This window comes from Helicoverpa zea, chromosome 12, assembly GCF_022581195.2.
Source record: "Helicoverpa zea isolate HzStark_Cry1AcR chromosome 12, ilHelZeax1.1, whole genome shotgun sequence".
NCBI classification, from domain to species: Eukaryota; Metazoa; Arthropoda; class Insecta; order Lepidoptera; family Noctuidae; genus Helicoverpa; species Helicoverpa zea.
Window position 1 is genome coordinate 4,808,357 of NC_061463.1, and position 15,167 is coordinate 4,823,523.

At 35.8% G+C, this 15,167-nt stretch overlaps 1 protein-coding gene across 1 annotated transcript in view; it reads left to right on the forward strand.

Moving 5' to 3' along the window:
- The window catches only part of LOC124635013 (collagen alpha-1(XVIII) chain-like), a 158,273-nt gene extending 156,044 nt beyond the window's left edge, over positions 1 to 2,229 (forward strand). The window contains exons 25-28 of the mRNA XM_047170748.1: positions 32 to 208; positions 842 to 985; positions 1,416 to 1,499; positions 1,644 to 2,229. Of these exons, the coding sequence (XP_047026704.1) occupies positions 32 to 208; positions 842 to 985; positions 1,416 to 1,499; positions 1,644 to 1,749 (511 nt within the window). The 3' untranslated portion in view covers positions 1,750 to 2,229. The remainder of the gene's footprint in view (positions 1 to 31; positions 209 to 841; positions 986 to 1,415; positions 1,500 to 1,643) is intronic.
- Positions 2,230 to 15,167: the final 12,938 nt, after the last annotated feature.

A 15,167-nucleotide genomic window follows, 5' to 3' on the forward strand; every position in this document is an offset into this window, starting at 1 on the left:
GACCACATTTTAATGCTATACTTTGTCCTAGGATCCAGAACTTAGATTCGATAGTCCGATACTCAGACCGACATCTGCCAGTTGTAAACACTCAAGGAGAAGTGCTGTTCAAGTCATTCTCTGATATGTTTGATGGTAATGGGGCGTTGGCTTCTGATGCCAGGATCTACAGCTTCAATGGAAGGAATGTTCTGACTGACCCGCTTTGGTAAGTTCATATTACTTTTCACTGTTTTGAGAGAGTACAACTATACCTTTTTCAAATTTGGATGATCCTTTAATGTATTTTTGGTTAGCAATAGGGGTCAATTAATTCGAATTTTTGGACCAAATCCCGTTCAAAAATGAAAAGCGTTCTCTTACTGGTAAAACTCACAATTATCACATAGCATTTGACTCTCCAACAGGTATCTGTGGAGATCTAAGGGGGAGGCCTATGTTCAGCAGTGGACGTCCTATGGCTGAGTTGATGATGATGATGATGATTTGACTATTGCATAATCTTTAGAAAACCGTTCCATATCCATGTCTTTATTATTTTGTAACACATGCAAGATATCAAAAACATAGACGTAATCAATATCATATCAACATCATTATCATATCAGCTACCCTGCGGATAAACTGGTACCTATCTAAAATCGTTGATATGGTCCCTACCGTGAAATTCTATTTGGTACAAATATCGTTAGATATCGAATCGCTACGGCTAAACATTGACATTTCAGTCTTCTCCATGAAGTTGTTTGGGAAAATACAGATTTAGATAGTATAATTTATATTATTTGTCTACTCACAATGACTTGTAACAATTATATTTCACATTTCTCGTTATATCTAGGCCTCAAAAAATAATCTGGCATGGCTCTCGTGCGAACGGCGAGCGTGCTTTGGACAGCTACTGTCATGAGTGGCAAAATGGAGACCCCGCCAACAGAGGCCTCGGATCTTCATTGTACTCACACAAACTACTTGCACAGGAGAGGTAAAGTATTCCACCAGCCAGTCTAAAATACCTATTCATAAATCTGGAATTCAACATTGAAATATTTATACAATAGCAAGGTGCCTTAATTACTACTATCCCTTAGGACTTGAGACGGAAAGCGTCATTTGGATGAATTAGCGTTCCATCCAACTTGATATCGACTCCCTGTAATTGTAAATTTTCTTTTGCTCGACGAAATAAAACCTTGGTTCAAAGGACCAAAGTTCAAAATCCCGTTTTTATCGTAGTGGCAAAACTTGGAGACCTCCCGTTCATTTTGATAATTCAATTTAAACCAGGAGTGTGTCTTGTCAGAAGGGTTCGGGGAATTAGCAAAGTTTTTCGTTGCTAATTTTCTGTTGCTTGACGGAAATATTATAAAGTTTTAGAAGGGACTTGTTTTAATAGTAGGTAATTATATTTGCAGATATCCATGCAGTAGTCATTTCATCGTGCTTTGCGTCGAAGTGGCGTCAGAAATAAATTCTAGAAGAAAACGAGAGACTCCAAGGTAAGGGCATGGTGGGCAGAACACCAAACACCAAGAATAGCTTGCTGACGGAAAGACCAAAAAGGATAAAGATACTTATTACATTTTCAATCCAAAACTAATCTATTAAAATAAAATAAAAACCACTAACAAAATCTATTACAGATATAATGCGACCGGCACACTCGATGACGACGACTATCTTTACAATGCGGAGGAATACCAACAACTACTGAACGAAATATTTGCTCAACCGTTTAGAGAGAATTAGGTTATGACGTCATCGTTCATGTGTTACGTCAGAATGCACCAACGGCTCGTGAGTTCGAAATCGTATGATTTGTATTGACGTTGTTTGCTATCTATAATGTGCATTATTGTTATGAAAATTCCAAAATATTTAGGACCTTCCCAAGAGATATTTAAATGTTACCTTTGGCATAAAAGATTGGCAATTTAAAGAAAATCTCTTTTTCGATGATTATATCGAAATCTTTCGAAGCAAAACATCAATGGTGGCATTGATAGCTAATGGATTAGCAACTCTTTCGTTGTACGAAAATTTCGAACGGCAAAGACCGTCTTTTGTCGATGTATTCTGATTCGAAATTCAAACGCCCATCATGTAAAAGTGTTTATAGTTCGGCCATTCAGAGAATGCGTTCCTGACACGTCGCGATTGAACTGACGACGTAATAACATTCATTGATTATTGATATAATAATGTTGTTTTAATGCTCCTCAATTGTTAAAACGGTAAACAACCAGCAAAAATATTTTTATCGTAACTGCAACGCCATTGCAAAGTTACGTCGTCAGTTCAATCGCGACGTGTCAGGAACGCATTCTCTGAATGGCCGAACTATAGTCAAATTCTGAAATTTCGGGCGTAAATGAGATTAAAGTATCAAGTCTCGGAGCTTGGTGTTCATGATATGAGATTCCTATTAAACTAAGCGTTTAAGCTTAAGCCAGTGAAAGTTACTACAGACCTACATTTGTATTACTGTAAGTATAGTGAAATGTAATTAGTTCGCGCTTCATTCTGCGTTTAGGATGTTTGTAAATAAATTTTGTAAAATTATTTTACGGATTGGATTGGTTTGTATAGTTGGTGGAGTTACTAGTCATCTTACGAAGATAGAAAACTTACCTACGTAATACTTAATACTAATTGATGTAATGTTGCAATAAGATATCGAAGAAGATTATGATTAAATACTGCAGATCTGTTGTTTACCCACCTAGTACAAGTAAGTTAAGTTTAGTTGGAAGACGGAAGAGAAATCTGGGGTGATGTTTGAGAAAGAAGTACCTAAGTGTTAGGTTCCATTTTTTTTTGTGTCCGCATGTGTAAATTATATTTACCTTCGTGGGACGATTAGTAAGTCTGCTACTAAAATATTTCTTGTTTTTAATACAATACCAATGTTTGTGATTATTTCGAGATATTAATTCGAGACTGTATATACTATTATTATTATTCGAGAAGTAACTATTTATGAGTTTAAGACAATTGAAGTATTTACAATTATTTAGTAAATTTTTTAATTATTTAAATTCTATCAGTATCAAAATAATTACTTACCGCTATGTTTTACTGAAATGTAATTGACTGATTTTTACTTAAGTACTTTTGTAATTTGATTTCTGCAGACATGACAATACTTAAATCACTAAAATTTTTATTAAGAATAAAAATCATTTATTATCCCATTCGTATATATAAATATCATAAATAACTGTTACCTAATAGAACTTTCTGATCCATAACCATCCTATTCGAACTTGATTTATAAATACACTACAGAATAAAAAAAACTAGAGTACGACTATGTATCGTCAGCAAATAAAACACATTGTTTCGAACTAACATCGCAACAAAACCATAAACGATGCACAGATAAAAACTAATCGTTTTTATTTGTGTTCGTCTAACAATCAAATATTATCGTATATTTTTCAAAACACAACTCGTGTGTTTTAAATCTCATTCTCATCTTTTTTTTAACGACGTCAAAAACCATCAAATGACCCCTCCTGCTGTGGGTTAGCAGCGGTAAGGGAGTGTCAGACTCTTACTGACTAAAAACCGTCATGTTCCGTCGTAGGCCTCTTATGTACCAGGGCCGCGGTAACTCTTTCAAACAATCCCGCAGCCCCGGCAGACCTTGGCCCTGTTGGGCCCCGCTGGGGATCTCATTCTCATTTCTTGTCATGTCTGCATTTACTCCCAAATTCGACAATAACAACATTTGCACTGAATATTATTATCATAATTGAAATATACATCTTGTATCACAATGTTCTATACTCTATTGTATTTAATGTTTTAACGTAATATAATATTTAATTACTCTTGTAAGCAAAACTTGGTCCATATACTTGACTTTTAGAAAAATAGTACTTATCTCTCTAACCACTTAGTAACTTGTATGCTATTTTGTAGCTTTTTTTACCAAGCTAGAGGACACACAAAAAATTTACTGCATGCATACTTGTAGGTTTTTAAATAAATGCAGTAGCTTACTTCTGTGACTTCCGATTAGATTTATTTAAAGTTCAGTACTGCCAATATATTCTGATTTCCTCATTTGCAATCCCATATATTGTGTGTAGTTTTTCGCGTACACTGTGGGACGTAAGGACCAAAATATTGATTGGTACTTCCACCTTTGGTCCTTTTCAAAACTCGTGCCATTCGAAATAATACAATAAAAGTCTGATTTATTTTGCTATCTAAACATACTTTGTATTTATATTAGAAGTACATTGTAGTGACGTACCTACCTACCTGTAATTTTTTACCAGTAATTTGTAATTTTAATTGACTAGTCTCATACTGTTTTACTGCTTTTGTTAATGGAAAATACTATTAAAAGTAGAAAATAATTTTACAATATGTATCTAGCCATAATTTTTCTAGATAAACTTACACAAGCTTTTAGTTGAGCACGAAAACTAATGTTTTTTTCTCAACATCATCTTAGTGTGTGGTAGGTATTATTTATATTATTTAATCTTTAGGTATATATAGAATTTTAAGTTTTCCCGTTCAACAACTATAAAGGAAATAATAACTATTTCATTTTGCATCACAAAAGCAGTAAAACAGTACAATTGTTAAACAACATGACATACCGACAAGCATTTACGAGATATTCGTTCATAGCATCGCTTTACATCGATTTAATGTAACTATTCGTGTATTATATTACGAACGACTGTATTTATATTGATAAGTAAGTGAATAAATGTTTTCACGACACTGTAGGAAAAATTGTTTTATTTTTTACAAATAACAAACTTCACTTCCCTAACGCACAATAATCTATACATATAATAAATCTGTAGAAAAGTAATTTTTGTACATTGAAGAAATTGACAAAAAAAATAGCCAGCATGTTAAAGGATAACTAACAGAACCCATTTCCATCATTTTTGTCATTTTTGTCTGTTTGTCTGTTTATCTGTTTGTTTGTTCGGGATTCACGTAAAATCTACGAATTAAATGCAGACAATGCTTATATACAAAAATTCTACGTAACTTGGGGTATTACTCAGTTTTTGTTTCATCGAAATCGATTCACTCTATCAAAAGATATGATTAATTTTGTGAATTCAAGATGTAAAATATTACGACACGCAATCTATTTGTCAAAACTGTACATTTGAATGTTGTTCTTATATTAGTTGATCGGCCTATTATTAATCTTTACAAAGAAAATCACACCTTTAAAAGTAACTTCGGAAGAAAAAATAATATGAAAATTTTGTTTAGCCAAGGTTAAAGTAGCTCCATCTGTGGTAAATAAAATACATTAAATTTGTCAAAGGAGCGAGGTGGTAAATGACAATATTACCATACATTCTTTATAGAGGATTATTATTTCAACAGATCTTCTTTCTCCTGCCCTGTTCCCAAATATTACTTGGGGTCGGCGCAATATGTCATACCATATACCGACCCCGACCATATTTTAACACGTAGTGTAATTTTTCGATAGACATTTCAATAGTGTTTGTCAGTTTGCCGTGCCACATCAAAATCCAACTATAATTATTACCTTGATGAAAAGAAAATTAATAGTTCTCAGCCAAATTTAAAACGGTGCCATCTAAATTATTTTTTGAACATTATGTCAAAAATGATGACTTTAGTGAAACAATTAATTATCATTTAAAGTTACAGATGGAGTTCATATCAGGATTTTTTCATAAACATAGTTTAGCTTATCTTCCACTAATGTGGTGGCCTTAAAACAAATTACTTTGAGTGAGTAGTATTAAGTAGACCTTAATTATTTTTTCTGATGCAAAATATGTAAACTTAATCCTAGAAGAAATGAGGATCTATCTCTCGCAAGCGCTGCTAAGCGTGAGGAAGGTAATGTAGGATTCTGTAGCTTTAAAAACAAGCCCAGATACAAAGTGCAGATAAGAAATGGGAGCTCTCTCTATTTAACACCATACACACGTAAAATGCTTTATGCGTCTGAAAACGTACAAATTACGCGCCGCATACCAGAGACATGCTTACTTTCAACTTCTGATCGCAAATATACTGTTCACGATTACGAATAGTCTCAGTAAGACCCGAGCCAAGTCTAAAAACCCTAAAAAACACCTTTTATATAAAACTACGTTTGATGTCATTTAATCACAAAGACAGAATTGTTCTCTGTTGCAAATCCTATCCACCTATATCTTATCCTAATCCAGAATGCATTGCAGGTGTGCATTGCACAAAAACCAATGGTATCCTATTCGAGAAGTCAAAAGAGTTGACCTGCCAACGTCAGCTTCTGCGCTAAGCAAGTGTTCTTAATAGTACCATCAGAATTACATTCATCGTTGAATGAGGTGAATAAATTTTCAGAAACCACAATAACAGTAGGAGCCAAAGCGTATTATCGCTTCATAGAGCTCTGATTGGCCCCAGGTGACCAAGTCAGGTATGATTTGTTCGTTCATCAGATCTTTGAAAGTGTTTCGGTGGATACTTACTGTCGTCCTGTTTACGTGTGACACAAAATATGGTATATAAACGTCCTCCGCAAGAGCGTTTTCCCGGTGTGCGGTAGTGACGCACAGTATACAACACTTATGTTTCTTTTGATTTGCTGGCTCCACCAAAAAATGACAAATTGCGAGTGTACATTCTGAAAATCTTGGCAAAACTACAGGTTTCAAGTACGAACACATGAAGTGGACTCTCACAGATACGTACATTTTGCCTATTCGTGAACTAATGCAAACATTTCGGTGGAGTCCCGGCTTAGGCCTCCCCCACATTAGGCGTGCGCGATCCTCGGGCGTGTGAGTAGCGCGGACGTCGTGCGTGCGTCGCGAGCGCGTTGCGTGAGCGTCGCGTTTTGCTGCCCTGCGGCATTTGCAGCGCGCTCGCGGCGCGCACGCGCCGCTCTCCTTGACGCTTAACTGCTAAGGCGTTTAGCGGGCGGCGGGGATAGCAGGCGAAGGGGTAAGAACGCAACTCGAGCGCCGCGTGCTCGCCGCGAGCGCGTCGCTTGCACTCTTCACACATGCCGTAGGGCAGCAAAACGCGACGTTCACGCAGCGCGCTCGCGACGCCCGCGCTACTCACACGCCCGAGGATCGCGCACGCCTAATGTGTGGTCAGCCTTACCATGAGTAAGTGAAACTATGCGCCTTCTGATGATGATGACTCATTTTATCATCTATCCAGCTATTCCCCAACTATGTTGGTGTTGGCTTCCAGTCACCGAATCTGTTTCAGTACCAATATTTTGCTTGGAGCGACTACCTATCTACAATCCAGTCAACTACACAAGACGATATCCATATTATGGTAAGACTGACAGACTTTCTGGCTTTTGATTAGTCGCAGCAGCTGCAGAAAATGTACAAATGACGGCTTTGTCAGACTCAAAGCATGTAGACATAGATTATAGCTGTTTCCTGTGAAAATTACTTACGCACCATACGTAATAATTTTCCAAATTGGCTGAACAACGTCACAAACTTTACTTCTTTTGTTTAGATAAATGGTCACATCCACAACACAACCTTGATCAATGAATCTATGCGACTGCTAAGTGCTAATCCTAATTATACTGTCACGTGAAAGAATGCACCTACGGGATAAGTAGTATTTTGACGATTCTATATTGCCCACGCAGACGAAGTTGCGGGCAACAGCTAGTTGCTAATAAATACTTAGAAACTTATTGAAAGACTTTACCAAGTCAATATACAATGATTTTTTGTTCTTAAAATAATGATAATGAAATTATTATTTCTAGAACCTATTTGTACCACTAAGATACAAGTAAGTAACCAATAAACTTAAAGTTCGATTTATTGAAACACGTAAAAGCACAAAAAACATGTACCTACAAGAAAACTACAACATTTTTTCACTAAAAAAAATGATAATAACAACATCATTACTTCAACTAATAGTCACTCACTCCATTAACAAACCATTCATTCACCAGACAAAAATCAACGTCAAACTAAAACACCGAAATCCAGACACAGTAATTCCAGACACTATTGACGGGTCTGGCTATTGAATCGCTCTCCTTGATTTGTGGGGGGGAGTGCTGTTAGCAACACCCTACCTACGAGCCTGCGATTGGCAGACTAATTGATTTCAACTCAAACGCAGTCAGGTAAGGCGAATTTTAGGTTCGAAATTGTAAGGACTGCACTGCAGTTGGGACGGGTGCACGAAATATATTTCATTCACAGTTAAAGTTTTAGTTAACTGGGATTAGGGTGTGCTTGATTATTTGACTTTAAGGATACGAATTTATTTTAATGTCAATTAGTTAAACTAATAATTAGTTCACTCGTCTTTAAATAACATACCGACAACCTATAGTGTATTTCTAAAGATCTATTCAAAATACATACGATTTTATAATTTACTTTCCGTAAGAAAATCTTTCTTACTTACTGACTTATTATCTATACATATAATAAATCTGTAGAAAAGTAATTTTTGTACATTGAAGAAATTGACAAAAAAAATAGCCAGCATGTTAAAGGATAACTAACAGAACCCATTTCCATCATTTTTGTCATTTTTGTCTGTTTGTCTGTTTATCTGTTTGTTTGTTCGGGATTCACGTAAAATCTACGAATTAAATGCAGACAATGCTTATATACAAAAATTCTACGTAACTTGGGGTATTACTCAGTTTTTGTTTCATCGAAATCGATTCACTCTATCAAAAGATATGATTAATTTTGTGAATTCAAGATGTAAAATATTACGACACGCAATCTATTTGTCAAAACTGTACATTTGAATGTTGTTCTTATATTAGTTGATCGGCCTATTATTAATCTTTACAAAGAAAATCACACCTTTAAAAGTAACTTCGGAAGAAAAAATAATATGAAAATTTTGTTTAGCCAAGGTTAAAGTAGCTCCATCTGTGGTAAATAAAATACATTAAATTTGTCAAAGGAGCGAGGTGGTAAATGACAATATTACCATACATTCTTTATAGAGGATTATTATTTCAACAGATCTTCTTTCTCCTGCCCTGTTCCCAAATATTACTTGGGGTCGGCGCAATATGTCATACCATATACCGACCCCGACCATATTTTAACACGTAGTGTAATTTTTCGATAGACATTTCAATAGTGTTTGTCAGTTTGCCGTGCCACATCAAAATCCAACTATAATTATTACCTTGATGAAAAGAAAATTAATAGTTCTCAGCCAAATTTAAAACGGTGCCATCTAAATTATTTTTTGAACATTATGTCAAAAATGATGACTTTAGTGAAACAATTAATTATCATTTAAAGTTACAGATGGAGTTCATATCAGGATTTTTTCATAAACATAGTTTAGCTTATCTTCCACTAATGTGGTGGCCTTAAAACAAATTACTTTGAGTGAGTAGTATTAAGTAGACCTTAATTATTTTTTCTGATGCAAAATATGTAAACTTAATCCTAGAAGAAATGAGGATCTATCTCTCGCAAGCGCTGCTAAGCGTGAGGAAGGTAATGTAGGATTCTGTAGCTTTAAAAACAAGCCCAGATACAAAGTGCAGATAAGAAATGGGAGCTCTCTCTATTTAACACCATACACACGTAAAATGCTTTATGCGTCTGAAAACGTACAAATTACGCGCCGCATACCAGAGACATGCTTACTTTCAACTTCTGATCGCAAATATACTGTTCACGATTACGAATAGTCTCAGTAAGACCCGAGCCAAGTCTAAAAACCCTAAAAAACACCTTTTATATAAAACTACGTTTGATGTCATTTAATCACAAAGACAGAATTGTTCTCTGTTGCAAATCCTATCCACCTATATCTTATCCTAATCCAGAATGCATTGCAGGTGTGCATTGCACAAAAACCAATGGTATCCTATTCGAGAAGTCAAAAGAGTTGACCTGCCAACGTCAGCTTCTGCGCTAAGCAAGTGTTCTTAATAGTACCATCAGAATTACATTCATCGTTGAATGAGGTGAATAAATTTTCAGAAACCACAATAACAGTAGGAGCCAAAGCGTATTATCGCTTCATAGAGCTCTGATTGGCCCCAGGTGACCAAGTCAGGTATGATTTGTTCGTTCATCAGATCTTTGAAAGTGTTTCGGTGGATACTTACTGTCGTCCTGTTTACGTGTGACACAAAATATGGTATATAAACGTCCTCCGCAAGAGCGTTTTCCCGGTGTGCGGTAGTGACGCACAGTATACAACACTTATGTTTCTTTTGATTTGCTGGCTCCACCAAAAAATGACAAATTGCGAGTGTACATTCTGAAAATCTTGGCAAAACTACAGGTTTCAAGTACGAACACATGAAGTGGACTCTCACAGATACGTACATTTTGCCTATTCGTGAACTAATGCAAACATTTCGGTGGAGTCCCGGCTTAGGCCTCCCCCACATTAGGCGTGCGCGATCCTCGGGCGTGTGAGTAGCGCGGACGTCGTGCGTGCGTCGCGAGCGCGTTGCGTGAGCGTCGCGTTTTGCTGCCCTGCGGCATTTGCAGCGCGCTCGCGGCGCGCACGCGCCGCTCTCCTTGACGCTTAACTGCTAAGGCGTTTAGCGGGCGGCGGGGATAGCAGGCGAAGGGGTAAGAACGCAACTCGAGCGCCGCGTGCTCGCCGCGAGCGCGTCGCTTGCACTCTTCACACATGCCGTAGGGCAGCAAAACGCGACGTTCACGCAGCGCGCTCGCGACGCCCGCGCTACTCACACGCCCGAGGATCGCGCACGCCTAATGTGTGGTCAGCCTTACCATGAGTAAGTGAAACTATGCGCCTTCTGATGATGATGACTCATTTTATCATCTATCCAGCTATTCCCCAACTATGTTGGTGTTGGCTTCCAGTCACCGAATCTGTTTCAGTACCAATATTTTGCTTGGAGCGACTACCTATCTACAATCCAGTCAACTACACAAGACGATATCCATATTATGGTAAGACTGACAGACTTTCTGGCTTTTGATTAGTCGCAGCAGCTGCAGAAAATGTACAAATGACGGCTTTGTCAGACTCAAAGCATGTAGACATAGATTATAGCTGTTTCCTGTGAAAATTACTTACGCACCATACGTAATAATTTTCCAAATTGGCTGAACAACGTCACAAACTTTACTTCTTTTGTTTAGATAAATGGTCACATCCACAACACAACCTTGATCAATGAATCTATGCGACTGCTAAGTGCTAATCCTAATTATACTGTCACGTGAAAGAATGCACCTACGGGATAAGTAGTATTTTGACGATTCTATATTGCCCACGCAGACGAAGTTGCGGGCAACAGCTAGTTAGATATATATTCGTATATAATATTAGGTAGGGAAATACATTTTCTACTACACTAAAACTATTGAAGGTGCAGCTTTTTTTATTAGAACAAAACTTGTTAGGCTGTGCAGCTAATCGTAAAAACGCATAACAAAATGTTGTTGAGTGCATTCGCGTTCGTGCCGACTGCAATATTTTTTTGAAAACGCTAACAACATTTGGAACTCTATTTTTTTGGTTGGCTTCCCGTGTAGAATGTGGCACGCCTAATCGCACTTGCAGATTTTTTCCCGCCGTTATTGATTTTGGAGGCAAAAACTGCATTTTTTTATTATTTGCCAGGGATTAGCTTAAACCACGTAAGAATATATTATCTAGAGAAATCCTAAAACTCAGTCTTTATGAAAGGGGACTTACCTTTAGACACTTATTTAGAAAACTTCATTTGCATGTCCGTTTTTTCCAAAGTCACACCTACTTTTAGTAACTACAAACGGTTGCGTATATACCCAGGTTGTAAAAGATTATTATAAATAGTTTAAAGGTTTGTTTATAATTTTTTATAAATCTAAGTTTACATTTGGTTGAAATTGAAAATTCATTGAAAAGACAAAGATTTATTTTTACGTTAGTCTATCCCCTACTTTAGTTCTGTTATGCAGATGAACTGCAACCGCCTATCTTGCTCACTTTATAAAGGGAAGAGTGACGTCGCATAAAGCGGTATAAAAATGAGGAATTTTCTTAATAAAGCAGTGCATAGTGATTATCATAAATCTTCCTGACTGCAGCATCGCCTAAGACGACTAATTTCGTATTCATATTTATAAATAATCCAAACTTAAATACGTAATTCTTATTTTCCATTTTCCGCCGTTTTGGTCGAATTGCACGGACCATGGTCGTGGTACCTATTATTTATAAATACGTATACAAATCGCTTAATTTTAAAAATTTATGTGGTATTATATTTTTTTCTCTCTTTTTCATTCATTTCATGAACATTAAATTACCTACATTATTCAATTAATGTTCTTTAAAAAAAACTTTTCAATGAACTCATGAATTAACATGATCATTAAGTTATGCTGTGTGAAATTCTCCCAAATATATTAGTATAATCTATTTTTTTGTGATTTAAATTATTTTTTCAAGGATCCTTTTTTAGCCTTCTTAACTTTGCCCCCTGGAGTTAGTTGGGACATCTACCGCATGTTTTATTTATTAACTGCATGATTTTCACGAGACGGAATTCATTTAGCAAAGCGTCTTAGTTTGATGGAGCATAATATCTTGTAAGTTTAACAATGCAGCTAACACAAAAGTTAATACTGGAAATTCAGGATAACAATTATTTTCAAGTAGGATCTCATAAAAGTATCGATATTTTACTACATGACCAATTTTTCAATTAAAACACATTTTTCTTTTTTGCAAAACCGCAATAATATGAGAACACTCCAGGTGTTTATGTAGGTCGTAATTTTTTCTCGTTGACAAACTTCGTCAATCGAAGAGGAAAAGTTTTCTTATTAAAGTAGAGACGAGGCCGTCTGAACTGTGAGGTATTCCATCTTGCGATTCCATTAATGTTGCAACGACTCTGTAACAAAATGGAGTTTTTTTTCTACTACTAATTCCATAGAAAAAAGGCAAAGTGAAGACAGTACCTAAATCTGGAAGCCGATAGTAAGGATTGTTTGGACAACTTATTAATCACAAAATACTAGCTGTCCTCTGTGTTCCTCCCTTTCCCATGAAAACGACTCCGCACACCTGATAAAAAGTTAACTATAGCCTGCTTGGATAAATTTACTATTTATGGACACTGAAATAATTGTTCAAATCGGCCCGTAGTTTTTGAAATAATATAATATAATACATTTTTGAAATAAATAAGTAAAGAAATCTAGGATAAATATTTAAAAAAAAATGTCTACTAAAACAACAAGAGTTTGTTTTTAAAAAGATAAGGTAGTGTTTTTAATTTCCGTAAAATCATCGAAGTTAAAATGTTTCTGTGCTCAAAGTCTATTCAAAATTCTAAATGAAGTGCTCCTACATAAAACATTTTTACTTTGAGAATAATATTTTTTATAATATATCTTCGCTAGACTAAAGTAATAAGTTATTTATAATTAACAACGAAGGATGGGAACATTTTTTTGAAATTTTTGAAAACGTTTTAATAGAAGAATCACGTGAATGTTAAGTTTTTTGAGAAAAAAGTCTTAATTAGTCTGTGAAATAAAAAGACCTGAATTTTAAGTTTTTTGAGAATAAAAGTCTTTATTACCTATATACAATAAAAAATATTTATTGCAATAGTTTCTAAAAGTTTTGACACAAGTGATCGTTAATTGAAACACACTTTGAGCTCAAAATAAAAAAGTAGTGCAATAAACAAAAGCATACCATTAACAAAAGACAAAACCTCTTCATCCTGACAGAGATACAGAATAAACAGCTTGTTGTGGACACAAAGAACTATGCTTTAAATTCCTCAAAACTCACCACAAAGCCGGGACTACACTGGGGAAACAAAAATAGTCAAAATTGAAAACCAACAAAGTTACTGCGAACATCACAGTACAGAATTTACTTCGTTAAACTATGAAATTCAATTGTTACGACAAAAAAGTGGAGAAAACATTTTGGCGGGGCCACTGTGTATTTTTGCGACACACCGGTGCTCGAAGACTCACCATGGTTTTGTAACGAAATCCTCTTATAGAAGTTTTGAACGGTCGGTGAAATTAAACCGCTTTGCCAACTTGTCCGCGAGTGACTTAGGGCGGACAGGCTTTGTTGTTAGAGCAGGACATGGCGTTTTACGTGTGTGAACGACTTTAAATTAAAATTCTTTTGATTTTATGTTCTTTTAAGGGAAGTGGTCAATTTTACGGCACGGCACACTAGATTGCACTATTGTGACCAGCTTAGTGACTCATTAATCTACAAAATCTTTGGAGTAACCTACGGACGTACACTAGACAAATATTAAAGACGTAACAGTATTCAATGGGTATACAATTGATACAAGTTACACTACCTATAAATTATCCTATTAACTACAAAACGATGGTCAACCTTACCTTCTCAAATCTGTTACAAAGTCGGTTTCAACAAGAACTCAGTAACAGGAGTACGACTGACCACTTCAAATGTTCCTCAATGAATGATAGGTACAAAATATTAGTCAAAACATTACAGGGATCTATGAACTTGTAAAGTTTCTATGAACCTTATACGTCGCCATCCAAAACAGAACCGTGTTTTAGATGGCCCGATTAGCTTCTGGGTCCCGGCTGTCATTCAAACCTCTTATGTCAGTATTTACGGGTAGAAGGAAACCAGCAAATCTGACAACCAGTTTTGCCAAAGCGTATCGGGTTGCCTAGGTAACTGGGTATGTTACATAGGCAGGCTCCTGAAAAACACACTCAGCTGCATCTGGTTAGTCTGGAAGCGGACTCATTATAAATAGTTGAGAAAAAATTGCATTATTATTTATTACAAAAAATAAATAATTTTTGTATTGTAGAATTAAGTGTTTTATTACCTACCTACCTAGCTTAATCCAAAGGCGAAAAAACATAGAAATAATTCTGAATTAATTTTGTGACTAGGTAGAAAACGTGTTTTTTTTTTAATTTCTTAATTAGCCTTTAAGGTGACGGAATTTGTAACCAAAAAAAAATGTTGCACGTGCTGCAATGAGAGTTAAGAAAATAATATTTCTAAACAGGTTTTCGTAATGAATGTGTTCCTCCGGAATTGAGGTTTTTATGATGGCCTTTGAAAAATATGTTATTAGGCAATAAATAAACAGGCACCTTCTGTAAATTTTAATGGAGGCTCTCGTAACAATTATCCTAAATTGACAAGATTATATAATATTT